A 14,437-nucleotide genomic window follows, 5' to 3' on the forward strand; every position below is an offset into this window, starting at 1 on the left:
AAAGCCCAAAGGGGAGTGTAGAGTAGTAGTCAGTCAGCTATTCACGCACCCTATAGCAAAAACCTCTTCAAAAAAAAAATTCTTCCTCTGTAACAGGTGACAGCTCTAATAGTTATCCTTCTTTCTCTGCTTTCATTCTCCTAGTTAAGGCTTTTATTACCTTACAACCAAGGACTGCAGTTAGCCTTCTAACCAGTCTTTATGCCTCTCATCTCTCTATCTGTTTCCAGATTAGTGGTTTTTTTTTTCTTTTGGAGAGGTTTTTTTTTTTTTTTTTTCTATATGTCGTGTGAAAAAGAGACAGAGAGACAGAAAGCAAGAAATCACCCCCCAGGGGGGATGGCCACGCCGCAATCCCTTCTCCTCCATTCTCCTCTCGGGATCTTGAGCATGCACGCACACGCGCCCAGCGTGAGTTTTAAGCCACCGGGTCTGGGATGCGAACCGCGGTCGACTACGTGGGAGTCCAGCGACATAGCTATTACGCTAACTGCTGGTCCCCAGATTAGTTTTTAAATCCTGGATCTAATCATGTCACCTTCCCGGCCAAAGGCTTTCAGTAGTACCCTGCTGCCTCTAACATAATTCCCAACTCTTTAGACTGGCATTCAATGACATTTGTGACCTTGTCCCAACTTAATTTTCCAGTTTTATTTCCCAACAGAACTCATCAACTTATTATTCCTTCAAGGTGCACAAGGTATTCCAACCTCTGACAGGTCTCTGCTCATGCCAGCCCCAGCAATTCTATCACTACTTCTTCCTAATCCTGCCCATTCTTCAGGGTGCCCCTGAAGTCTCATCTCCCTCAACTATCTTGGCCCACAGGTCCCTTTACTTTTTATTATTTATTTTGATTGATACATAATAATTGTACATATTTGTGGGGTATGTTGTGATTTTTTTTAGTTACATGAATGTAATGTAAAATGACCAAACCAGGGCAATTAGCAGATCTATCAACTCAAACATTTATCATTATTTTGTATTGGGAACATTCAAAATTCTTCTAAATATCTTGCTATATAGAATAAATTACTATTTACTAGTCACCCTACTCTGATTTAGAACAGTAGAACTCATTTTTTTAATTTAACTAATGTTCTATCCTATGGGTCCCTTTAAATATTTGATTCTATACCAGTTTATATTTTATTATTTTTCTGTGTTCTCACCTAGGACAATAAGAATTATTTCTTTTTCTTTATAATCTTTATAGTGCCTAGAATACTCCTGTGAAATAAGAAGAACTCAGCTTTTTAATTTATCTGTTGCCAGTGGATGCATGAGCTTGCCAGAGACAAACCACCCCAATGGGATATAGTCATACCACGATACTTTTTCTTCCATTTCTCCATCCTGTCAGCATTTTGAGCATGCACGCACATGTGCCTGGCCTGTTTTTCCAGGCCCTGGGGCCAGGATTTAAACCACAGTGAGGCCACATGGTATCTGGCTCCCTTTGTCCTGCACTTAATCACTGTATAATGAATGGGCTGGCCCGAGAACTCAGTACTGGATTAACAAATTTGCATGTATCTCCCAGCTCACTCTCTCCTGTTCTCTTTTTCTGCAACTGCCTGGGGTCCATCTTTCACTTGGACTACTGAGCTAGGTGTCCATTCATTCATTCATCCAACAAGTATGTGGAGGACCTACTGTGCTTGAGACAACGTATTATGTTCTAGAGAAGTACAAACTTGCATAAAGGTAAAGACAAATCGTTAAAATCAACACGGTAAGAAGTGCCATGAAGCATGTAAAGGACGAGTAAACAACATAGGGGGTGACTGACACTGCATGGTAAGGTTAGGTAAGAGCTGAGCCTAAAAGACGAGTGGACTCCACCAGGCACACAGTTGGTGTTCTACCTGGTTGTCCTGATGCTGGTCATTTGCTTACCTTATCCATCATCATCCAACAATAAAATTAGCCAAAAAAGTTTGGTGTTTCTCAACTGCACATAAACCAAAATGCAAATTCTTTGACCTAACATGCAAGGCCCTTCCATCATCTGGCACCAGATGGCCTTTCCAGATCTTTCTTCATGCACTGTAAACTTGCTGTACAGTGACTTTTCCACTTGTCCTTCAATACTTCCTGAATACGCATGCCTCATCTTTTCTCAGGAACCCTCTACCTGTGACACCCTCAATTTTCATCGTAGCAACTCTAAACAAATTCTTCCTGTCTTTGTTCATAATGCCTAATCATAACCTCTCCATTTCTTGTTTTTCTGTAATACCGTGTCTGTATTTTCGATGGTACAGTTATTGCCTTTATTTTGTAAATGTATTTGAATGTGACTTATAGGGACAGCCTCTCACATCTTCAAATCCCCACAGAGAAGACAAGTAAATGTTTGGTGACTTAAGTAAATATAATATTGCTATTAAACCAATGATGTTCATGGTAAATTTTAAGTTTAAGCTCCAAAAAAGAACTAAGATCTTACACTTTGGATCTGAATCCATTTCACCTTAAAAAGATAAGTGTGTGTTTGCTTTTTAGTATACAAAAAGGCTTATATAATAGTGTTAGAACCTGATGTTAATTTTGACAAATAGAAGTCTCATGTCAGAAAATGATATTCTCGAGATCTGAACCTAGTTGTGAATTTTGAATTAAAAAAAAGGGTGTGTTAGACAGTAAAACTGTGTAGATGAAATAATGACCACTAGGTTCTTGTTTTTCTTTTTTTAGAGGCTTTTGCTATAGGGCGCGTGCACTTGCCAGAGAGAGACAGAGAGACAGAAAGCGAGAAATCACCCCCCAGGGGGGTTGGCCACGCCTCAATCCCTTCTCCTCCATTCTCTTCTCGGGATCTTGGGCACGCATGCACACGCGCCCGGCGTGAGTTTAAGCCACTGGGTCCGGGACGCGAGCCGTGGTTGACTACATGGGAGTCCAGAGACATAGCCACTACACTAACTGCTGGTCCCAACCACTAGGTTCTTAACATAAAGTTGATAGATGCTGAAGAGCTGTGAGGAGAGGGAAGGTAGAAAAAAGCAGGCATAGCCTGGGACAATGGCATATGCCTGTAGTCCTAGCTACTTAGGAGGCTGAGACAGGAGGATTGTGACATAGTGAGATCCTATCTAAAAATAAATAAATAAATAAATAACAAAATAACTAAATGAGTTATACAGTAAATCCATAACTATCCTCCCTGATAAGTCAAATATTGACAGTATTCACTTTATAGAACAGTTGCAATCTAGCACTGTTCCTAACATATGGACAATAATAAAACGTAATAATGATAAATGTGCTATCTTTCATAAATTTAGAAATTTCTTATATCTCTCAAACGAAATAACATCACTGACCAAAACTAACCATTTCATTTAGACGTATTAGCCACATAGAGACTATGGTTATATCACCAAACATGTTGCTTTGGTTCGAAAGTTGTAAACTCAAAAGCTAATATAACGGGGGTCAGAGAAACTATTTAAATATATAAAGGGTGTCAGGGGTGGTGAGTACTGTGGCCATCTAAAAAGTATGAGTTTCACCTAAAAGAATGAAAATTGGAATATTTTGTTTGTTTCTGAAAAAGGTATACTGAACACTGGCTGGAAAAAAAGCAGGTATTAAAATATTAGTACAGAGACAAAAAGAAAAAATTAATTCTGACAATGTGACAAGAAGGAATAACTGTGATGTCCCTAAACAACACAGCCTAGAAAAAGAAAAAGCTGACAACAGTAAGGACAAACTAGAAAAAACCATATGCATCTCATTATAATTATGTTTAAAAACCTTGTGTAAAATAAGCAAAGCCACTTATATGGGATCTCTGGTTTAATTAACTCACATTTTAGGGGGGAATAAAACAAACTTGTTTGAATTGATCCATCAATTCAGTCAAAAGAGTTACTCCAACAGCTTTATCAAGACCTACCCAAGTCTGTAGAAATTATTTTTCCCCCTTCGGTTTTCAAGGCTGTATCAGTGAAGAGAGGTTCCTTACCATGTTCCAGCTACCTTTAACTCACCTTCAGGAAGCTAGCCAAACTATAATTCACATTTCTGGACTCATCGGGAATCTCCGCATAGCGAATAGTCACATGCTGAATTATGGCAAGAAGCAGCGAATGTAAGACATGATGATATGCCTCAGGAAATCTCTGGCCTCTGGGAAGCTTGAATTATAAAGGCATAGAAAAGAGTCAGAGTTCCAGAAGAGTCTAAATCAATTGCCATTGTACTTTCAAACATAGTCTATATGTTTAAATATGCTTTAAAACCGAAGCACAACTTTTCTCCCAAGTTAATAATGACATCACTAGTTCAATGTGTACTTTACTGTAGATCGTTACTGGAGCTATCCCATTCTCTAACAGTATAACTGACAGAAATTAGCAGGAAGAATGGGTCATTCTGACCCAACTTTGGAATATCATGTTCCTAAGATGCAGACATATCCCAGTTTTTCATTTTTTTTCTGGCACCCAAAGAATGCATGCATCTCAATTCCAGTATACCCATTTTGTGAAAATTCTGATAAAAATGATAAACGGGGAGAATTTTTTTTTTACTTCACAAGTCTTAGCTTTACTATTCCTATAACTAAGAAAATGTCTCTGTACCTTTCAAACAAGAAATACAACTAAATGCATACATTACATTCCAGGAACATATTTATTGTATAGTGCTTTTAACTCTGTACATGCCTTAAGCCTTTTGAAGGAAAAGGTTATGTCTGATTTGTGCTTGTTCTCCACATGAATCTTTCCACCTGAAAAATTTTTTAAATTATTTATTTAATTTTTATTTATTACTTCATTTATTTTAATTTGACCAGAGAGAGACACAGAGAGAAAGAGAGGAAAAGTGAGAAAGCAAGTCACCAGGTCTGGGACTCAAATCACGTGGGGGTATCCAGCACCTTAACCACCACGCCACCTGTTGGCCTCACCTTAACCACCATGCCACCTGTTGGCCCCACCGGAGACTTTTTTTTTTGGAGAGGTTTTCACTATAGGGCGCGTGCGCTCGCCAGACAGAGAGAGACATAGAGACAGAAAGCGAAAAATCACCCCCCAGAGAGGATGGTCACGCCGCAATCCCTTCTCCTCCATTCTCCTCTTGGGATCTTGGACATGCACGCACACGAGCCCGGCATGAGTTCTAAGCCACCGGGTCCGAGACGCGAACCGCGGTCGACTACATGGGAGTCCAGTGACATAGCCATTATGCTAACTGCTGGTTCCCCCACCACAGACATTTTTAGATCACAAGATAAAGGCAAAGTTTTAAAGAGAACAAGTTGTATATGGCAAATAATTATAGGCAAGACTGCGTGGAAGTGTCTCTGCAAATGAGACTGTGAGAACATATGAATTTATGTGCCCTAAAATTTCTGTAATACATCTACTGTTTTTGTAAGCAATACTGAAAAAGGTAAGGGCTAAGTGCCCTTAAATATAAAAGGGCATTTGCATATCATGGCTATCTGTAAGATTGGCTTTATTTGTTTAAGTTAAATATACTTCTCATAAATAGAGACAATTCTTATTTGTCAATTATAAATAAAATCAAACTTAAAAACATTATTTTTGAGTGTACTTACCTTAATTTTATTCTCTTCCAGTAAGTATGTGGCCATCGATTTTGCAATTATTTCAAAGAAAAACCATGAGTACTACAATAAATAAATAAATAATTTTAAAATGTTTAATGGTTACCCAAATCTTTAAAACTTAGCAAAGTTTGACAAATCAACCTGGATCTCATTTCTGAACTAATAAATTACTAACATTTCAGTGATACCAATTTACCATCAAAATCCCACAGAATACCTTCAAATTGTTTTAGCAAAAAGCTATTACTGGGACCAGCAGATGGCATAATGGTTATGTTGCTGGACTCCCACATAGTCAGCTGTGGTTTGAGTACTGGACCCAGCAGCTTCAAACTCACACAGGACACGTGTGTGTGCGCATGCCCAAAATCCTGAGATGAAAATGGAGGAGAAGGGATTGCACTAGGCCAGACTCCCTTGGGGGGTAATTTCTCACTTTCTGTGTCTCTGTTGAGCGCATGCACCCTATAGCAAAAATCTCTCTCTCTGAATAATAAAAAAAAAAAGCTACTACTGTACTTCAGTAGTAGTAGACTGGTGATGTACAAAGGGAGGCTGGGGACAGGTGTCCTACTAGGGAGGGTATTTTATCACTGATATTCTTTGAACTGTCCACAGGCAGTGAAAAGCAAACGCACTTTTTTGTTTTCTTTTTAGGTTATGTATTTCTTCCTTGAGCAAGAGAGAGAGAAAGAGGTACCCTCAACAGAATTATGATGTTACAATCTACCCAGTCAGGCCTGCTCCATGGACACATGCATGTCTGGCATACTCAGGAAAGTCTTGGGACATGAATTCTAGACCTTCCCATGTGACTCAGCCTTACAGGGTACTGCATTATCACTGCACTATCATCTGGCTCCTATTTTGTTAACTGCATTTTTAAATTTTTTTTTCTAAGAATTACTTTATTCATTTATTTATTTTTATTTTGGAGAGGTTCTTTTTGCTATAAAGCATGCACGCTTGTAAAGAGACAAATAGAAAGTGAGAAATCATCCCTCAGGGGAATGGTCATGCTGCAATCTCTTCTCCTCCATTCTCCTCTCAGGATTTTGGCCACATACACATGCACCGGGGGTGAGTTTGAAGCCACTGGGTCCAGGATTCAGACCGCATCAGCCACGTGGGAGTTCAGTGATAAAACCACTATGCCATCTGCTGGTCCCCTAATTTTATTTATTATTATTTTTCAATTTGATGAGAGAGACAGAGAGAGAGAGACAGAGACAGAGAGACAGAGTGAGAAAGTAAGCCTCCAGGTCCAGGACTCAAACCATGGTCAGTCATATGCAAGTCCAGCACCTCAACCATCACACCACCTGCCGACCCCATTACTGCCTTTACATTTCCAACAGATAATGAATCTTTTTACCACCTGTGCTCTGAGGTGGACCTAACCCTGCCCTATGTATGACACTGGCACAGCCTAGGTGTTTGCCTGTAGTTTGAAGGGTGTAGAGAAGCCTTTAAGCAGATATATCCCAATACCTACAATCCTACAATGGATAAAATAATAAAAATAATGATGATGAGAAAACCTACCATTTATTGAGTGCCTGTTATGTGCCAGAAACTATATGTTAAAGGCTTTCCTTATATTTTAGAAATGAGGACTCGAAGGCTCAGAGATTCTACGTAAGCGGCCCCCAGTCACAGAACTGTTCTGTGGTGAATACAGGATTCTCACCCAGGTCTATCTGATCCAAAACCCTATTATGCATTTGACTGTGGGCAAGGGGTGAGTCGGGAGGGCAAAGAAGTCTGTGGGTGGGCAACTTCAGGGACAGGATGCGAGGGCAAAGGGGTGAATAGAGGGAGGGTCATGTGAGAAAATGATGAAAGACTGGAACTGACATGGGAGGCTAGTGAGTAAGTCTGTCTATAGCTGTGCTTGTTCTCGGTTGTGTCCTGTGTCCTTACCTTTAGCAGCTTGTTTATTGCTAAAAAATCCGCAGACTGTTTCAATATTGCTATCATTGTAGTAGCCAGGGTTTCATGTATCAGCTGGGCCTGAGGGGCACTTGGTTTTTCAGGTCGGAAACTGTACTACAAAAAGAAAGAAAGAGAGAGAGAGAGCCGTAAGATGAAATTGTCAAATAAAACAAATCGCTCAGAAAGAAAGCTCACTTCACAAACCTTTATGAAGGATCTTAAATAACTATCCAAGCCTTCTTCATGGCACTTTGATACGATATGTAAGAGCACCCTGAAACAACATTCACAAAAGTCAGATGTCATGCTACAATGATTACCATAGTTTGACTGTTAAATGAGATGATCATGTCTAACCTTAAAAATACCTAACATTGCCTAAACAATTAAAAGGGAGATGATTGCCTAAGATATAATGGTAGTTTAGCTCTAACATATATTTCAGCATCTAACATGCTCAGGGTCTTGGAAAATATATTTCCTGGTTCAAAAGGATACCATATTTTGGCTATAGGTGCTTCATTGCCTTTCTAAATCTCTGTATCCATTCGAAGTATGGTCATAGTTACTACAGTAAGAGACCTCAAGTAAGATAAATATTGAGATCCCCTCTAGGGAAAATAAAAGGAAGACAATAGAAAGATAAAATGAGAAAAGCATGTCAATAGATGAGGGGGGGGGGAGAGAAGGAAGAAACAGGGCAGGTATCTGAGCTTAAATTAGAAGTAAATATAAAATGCAGAGACAGTCCTAAAGGGAAGAGTCGAGAAGGGGTTCTCAAACTTCGGCATGCATCAGAGTCACATGAAAGGCTTGTTTCCAAATTGCTTAGCCTCTCGCCCAGAGCTTCTGATTTTGTAGGTCTGGGGTGAAGTTCAATAATCAGCATTTGTGATAAGCTCTCAGGTTATCCTGATGCTGTTGGTCTATGAACCACATTTTGAGAACTACTGGAGTAGATTAGTGCTTCTTAAAAAAGTTTTTTTAGAGGTTTTCACCTTAGATGCGTGCACTTGCTGGAGAGAGACAGAGACAGACACAGTAAGAGGGAAAGTGAGAAATCACCTCCAGTGGGGATGGACACACTGCAATCCCTTCTCCTGCATTCCCCTCCTGGGATCTTGGGCACACACCTACATACACCCAGCATGAATTTCAAGCCACCAGGTCCAGGAATTGAACCACAGTTGGCCATGTGGGAGTCCAGGGATGTAACCACGCCATCTGCTGGTCTCCCATTTTTTGAGAAATTTTTTTCTATAGGGTGCATGTGCTTACCGGAGAGACAGACAAACAGAGAGTGAGAAACCACCCCCCAAGAGGGATGACCATGCTGCAATCCCTTCTCCTCCATTCTCCTCTTGGGATTTTGGGCATGCACACACACATGCCCAGCGTGAGTTTCAAGTCACTGGGTCTGGGACTCAAACCACAGTCATTCATGTGGGAGTCCAGAGTCTTAACCACTATGCCACCTACTGGCCCCAGTGCTTCTTAACTTTTAACCAGACAATCCCAAGAAGTACACAATGTGCACATCTGTGTCAGCTGACGTCTGGTGGAAGATGCTGTTGTGACAGCAGAGGTAGCAAAGTCAAAAACATCCAGCACTGAGCTCATGATTTTTTTGAAGTTTTCTGTTTTAATTTCAAAATTCAGGTGCATTCTGCATTCTACTCCATGATATAAGCTTGTTTTTTTGTTTTTTGTTTTTGTTGTTGTTGTTGTTGTTGTTGTTTTATATCCCTTATTCTTTCAAGTTAAAATGGATGGTTTAGGGTCATGTTCTGTGTGGGGGCTGTGTGGCTATTTAAATTGATTAAAATTAAAACTAAGCACAATTCATATTTAGTTCCTCAGCTGAACTAGACTTATTTCAAATGCTCAATCGCCACAGATGCCCCTCGCCAAGAAGATCTGCAAATGCTTGGAAGCATGTTTTGTTGGCAACTGGGGCAGGAAGGGGGTGGCTACAGACATCTAGTGGGTAGAGACCTGGATGCTGCTAAACATCCAACAAGAAACAGCACAGCTTCCCATAACAAAGAATGATCCTGCCTAAATGTCAAGGTTGAGAAACTCTGACCTAGGATATCAAGTCCAAGTGGCTACCACATTGAACAGCACGAGTGTAGAATGTCTACATCATTGGGGACAGTGCAACTGGAACTTATATATTCATCTCTCTAAATATCTAAAACAAACATTAATGTACGTGAATGGAGAAATACATACATTACAATAATAGTAGAGGAGTTCAATACACCCCTTTGAACAATGGATAGATGAGCCAGACAGAAAACTAAGGAAATATTGGGTTTTAACTGCACTGAGACCAAACAGACGCAACAGACATACATAGAACATGCTGTCCAACAGTAGACAAATACACAATCTTTTCATGTGCACACAAAATATTCTCCAGGATAGACCATATGTCAGACTACAAACCAAATCTTAAAAAAATGTAAGAAGAGGGACTAGCAGATGGCAATAATGGTTACATCCCTGAGATAGTCCAAAGCAGTTCAAGTCCTGGACCTGGCAGCTTAAAACTAGTGCTGGGTGGAACCAGCAGTTGGCGTAATGGCTATGTCGCTGGAGTCCCATGTAGTCGACCACAGTTCACGTCCCGGACCCAGTGGCTTAGAACTCATGCTGGGCGCATGTGCGTGCGTGCCCAAGATCCCGAGAGGAGAATGGAGGAGAAGGGATTGTGGCGTGGCCATCCCCCCTGGGGAGTGATTTCTCGCTTTCTATCTCTATGTCTCTCTCTGTCTGGCGAGCACATGTGCCCTATAGCGAAAAAAACTCTCAAAAAAAAAAAAAACCCTCATGCTGGGTGTGTGTGTGTGTGCATGCCCAAAATCCCAAGAGGAGAATAAAGGAGAAGGGACTGCAGTATGGCCATCTCCCCGGGGCGGGGGGGTGATTTCTTGCTTTCTGTCTCTCTGACTCTTCAGTGAGCACATGTGCACTATAGCAAAAATCTTGCTCTCTAAAAAAAAGTAAGAAGATGGGGACAGCAGGTGGCATGGTAGTGAAGGCACTGGATTCCCACATGGTAGACAATGATTCCAATCCCGGACTTGGTGGTTTGCTTTCTCACTTCCTTTTCTCTCTCTCTCTCATAAGGGCACATGCCCTATAGCAAATTAAAAGATAAAAATAATAATAAATAAAATTAAATAAATAATTATTTTTGAAAAATGTAAGAAGATTGGAATCATATCTTAAGACAATATGCAATGGAAACACAACATACCAAAACCTACGGAATACTGCAAAAGCAGCTCTAAGAGGGAAGTTTATAGCCATGAATACCTCCATTAAAAAGAAGAACAATCTCAAATAAGTAGTTTCTTTGTATTGTAACACCCAAACTCACATGGTGCAGTTGATAGGAACGTCATCTTCATGGGTCATATTTGTGAGAACTCGGAAGAGTTGCATAAGGATTACAGGTAGAAACTGTATCATGACTTGAATCTCCATGGCATGCAAACACTAAAATAAGTCATTATTAGTTAGAAAAACAAACAGAAATATGATATAATTGCAAATGTGAAACAATAAAAAAGTTAAGTAATGAGAGATAGATTGACTAGACCATAAACTCACTTTCAATGTGAGCTTCAAGGGACAGGGGACTTTGCTTTGTGAAATGACTTAATCCACGCCTCTATTTGAGCACTCAGACTTTGTTAGTTTATTTCATAATTAAATAATTTATTGAAGATAACAGGTTTAGAAAAAAAGCCAACTGACTCTTGCTAAATCAACACTCAATTGCGGGGGGCAGTGAATAAGGAGGGGTGCAGATGACAAACATGTTTGAAGATACTAAAGATGCACCTACTAGCCCCCCTGCATTCTGTATGTTTTACACAAAACTCCGAACCATCAGTCAATCTAGTGAGAAGTTAAATGGGATTCAATAAAAAGTGCATTTATATGTAATTGGCCTTACACCAGTACCAGCTACAGAACAGAGGCTGTTTTGCAGTCTAACATTCTCTTAATACATTCCTTTGAAGTGTCAACACTGCTGATATGTGTGTTACAAACATCAAAAAGAAGAAAAGTGTTCATATATACATAGAAAAGATACAAACATCCACACTTGTTAAATTTGTCTTCTTTCTTCCCTTCTCTTCACATTCTTTCACTCACTCCCTGAACTAGTCAAGCAAAAAGTAAATGAATAAATTAAAAAGATATAAACCACAGAGTGCCTTCTACATCAATGCCACATGTAGTGCTATGGAAGATATAGAGATGGGTATGTTGAGTCTCTGTACTTTTGGAACTCAACAACTTAGCTTTTGTAGTCTCCTTTACTTTTGTTCCATCTTTCCATCCTCCTCCTCACCATGCCTATTATCTGTATTCAAAACAGCTTAACAATGTCATGTTAGACCTTTGTGCAGTTTCTCTTTAACCAGATGTGGAGGTTATTATATTGAGCTCAGGGAACCCATGGTCTATCCTTCAAGTTTTTCCTTTCCATACAACCCTCTTTTCTATCCTTCCTGCCATCACCCCTTTTCATGACCGTCTAATCTATCACCCATATAGTCTAATAGCTTTCTAGTATGTCTGCACATAGTTTCTTTACAACCTGAATATATCCAACTTTCCTATCCAAATTAATCTTATCTTCTTCATACATTAGTTACATTAGACTAACTCCTGCCAAGATTTTTTGGATGCCTTTCCATTACCTAGGGCAGTGGTACTCAACAAGAGGTCACTCTCCACCCCCAGGGGAGATTTAACAATGAATGTCTGGAGACATGTTTGATTGTCACAACTGGAGAGTGCTACTGACATCTAGTGGATAGAGACCTGAGATGGTGGTAAACATCTGATAATGAACAGAACAACTTCCCATAAGAAAGAATGATCCTGCCCAAAATGTCAATAGTGCCAAGGTTGAGAAACTCTGACCTAGGATATCAAGACCAAGTTACTTAAGACCCAGCCTACATTTTCAGCCTCAACACTCACCATTGCTTTTTACAGAGCCAAACTGGTTTCTGTGCTGTTCTTGAATATATCACCTGCATATCCTTGTGCCTTTGTTTACCATTTTTTAGCTAAATCCTTGCCACCACTCCAAGGCAATTTCAAATCCCTAGTTCAGTGAAATCATTCATTTCTCACTCAACAAAGGCATATCGAATGAACTTCCAATACTCACACACACACACACACACACACACACACACACACACGCACACACCCCAAGGAAACAACCATGTTCTCTGCCATCAAGCAGTTCACAGTCTAAAAGGGATAAAGACAGGAAAGTAAATGATTGCAAAACAAAGAGATAATATGACAGTGTTGCACACCACTATGCAAAGAAGCAACTGAGCCTACAAGTGCATAGGGAATGTCAGATATGGCTTCAGAGAGAAGCAAGGTTAAAGGGTAAGTAGGATAATGCCAGGTAGGGAAGAGGGATGAGCATTCCATGCAGAATTGATCTCCCTGCTATGGGTGTTGCATCCCTATCATTTACTCTCAACACAGACGCCACTGTTCTTTTTGAAATGCAGATTAGATAAGGCTGGTTTCTCTTCATTATAAACAAAACAAAAACAGACCACTATTGGGACCAGCAGATGGTGTAATGGTTACGTCGCTGGACTCCCATGTGATCAACTATGGTTCAATTCCCAGCTCTGGCAGCTTAACACTTACTCTGGGCGTGTGTGCGTGCATGCCCAAAATCCTGAGAGGAGAATGGAGGAGAAGGGACTGAGGCATGGATATCTCCCCTGGGGGGCGATTTCTCACTTTCTGTCTCTCTGGCGATCTGGCGAGCGTAGGCACCCTATACACACCCTACCACAAATCTCTCTAATAAAACAGAAAAACAGACCACCATGAACGAAGAGCTGTCGTGGGCTTTCCATGCCTACTTTGAACCCTGCCTATCTCTGAAACGCATTTCACGGCATTCCCCCTGCTCGCTGCTTACTGCGTTCCAGCTCCACAGTCTCCACTCCATGTCTGTCCTTTACACGTGACAGCAGAAGGTATTCTGAACTACTGAATGTTCTGTCTTCCTTTTACACAGCTTTATCACCTGTGGTCACCTTCCACTCAACAGTGTCTTTTCAGCTTGAAATGTCATTTCCTCAGATTGACCCTTCCAGACAATCTCTCTAGAATGTGATCTAGTCACATCAGATTCCACTAATGTGTTCTGTTTTCTTCACAGCAATCAACTCTATTTTTATTATTATATATTTTAAAGATTTTTGCCATAGGACATGTGCACTCTCTGGAGAGAGATGTGAAAGATAGAGGGAAAGTGAGAAATCACACTCCTGCCCATGGAGGATAAGCCACATTGCATTTCCTTCTCCTCCATTCTCCTCATGGGATCTTGGGCATGCATACACATGCACCCAGCATGAGTTTTAAGCCACCAGGTCCAGGACTTGAACCACAGGCAGCCATGTGGAAGTTCAGCATCTTAACTATTACATCACCTAATAGCCCTCATAATTTGTTATTTATTTATAAGCTCTCTACCCCAACTAGAGCAAGTATGTTTTCTGAATTGTTCCCTTTATAGTCCAAGGACCCAGAACAATGTCTGACCCATAGTAGGTGCTCAATAAGTATTTAGTAAATGGTTGAATAAATTAATAAAATAAGGAACCAAAGGGTACGATAAAGATGAGAGCCCTCTAGTCTACAGTGATGCCTCAGTTCATTTGTACCCTGTATCACACATTTGACACTTGATCATATATTTCTTTGGACTATTATTTGTATTACTGACATACTGTCATTTAATGGAGATGTTAAGTCAATCGATGAAATGATGTCATTTATAGGAACAGCACATAGAAAGGCTTGGTAGAAAGCACAGGACTTTAAAGTAGGCAT

General features: G+C 40.2%; 1 protein-coding gene across 1 annotated transcript in view; it reads right to left on the reverse strand.

Annotated features, from left to right (window-relative positions):
- DOCK11 (dedicator of cytokinesis 11) overlaps nucleotides 1–14,437 on the reverse strand; it is a gene marked incomplete at its 5' end in the record, with an annotated part of 164,765 nt that overhangs the window by 79,972 nt on the left and 70,356 nt on the right. Inside the window, 5 exon segments of the mRNA XM_014584108.2 lie at nucleotides 4,005–4,151; nucleotides 5,582–5,653; nucleotides 7,517–7,642; nucleotides 7,733–7,802; nucleotides 10,917–11,035. Coding sequence (XP_014439594.1) covers nucleotides 4,005–4,151; nucleotides 5,582–5,653; nucleotides 7,517–7,642; nucleotides 7,733–7,802; nucleotides 10,917–11,035 — 534 coding nt within the window.

Source organism: Tupaia chinensis, unplaced genomic scaffold (assembly GCF_000334495.1).
Source record: "Tupaia chinensis unplaced genomic scaffold, TupChi_1.0 Scaffold145659_1, whole genome shotgun sequence".
Taxonomy (NCBI): domain Eukaryota; kingdom Metazoa; phylum Chordata; class Mammalia; order Scandentia; family Tupaiidae; genus Tupaia; species Tupaia belangeri.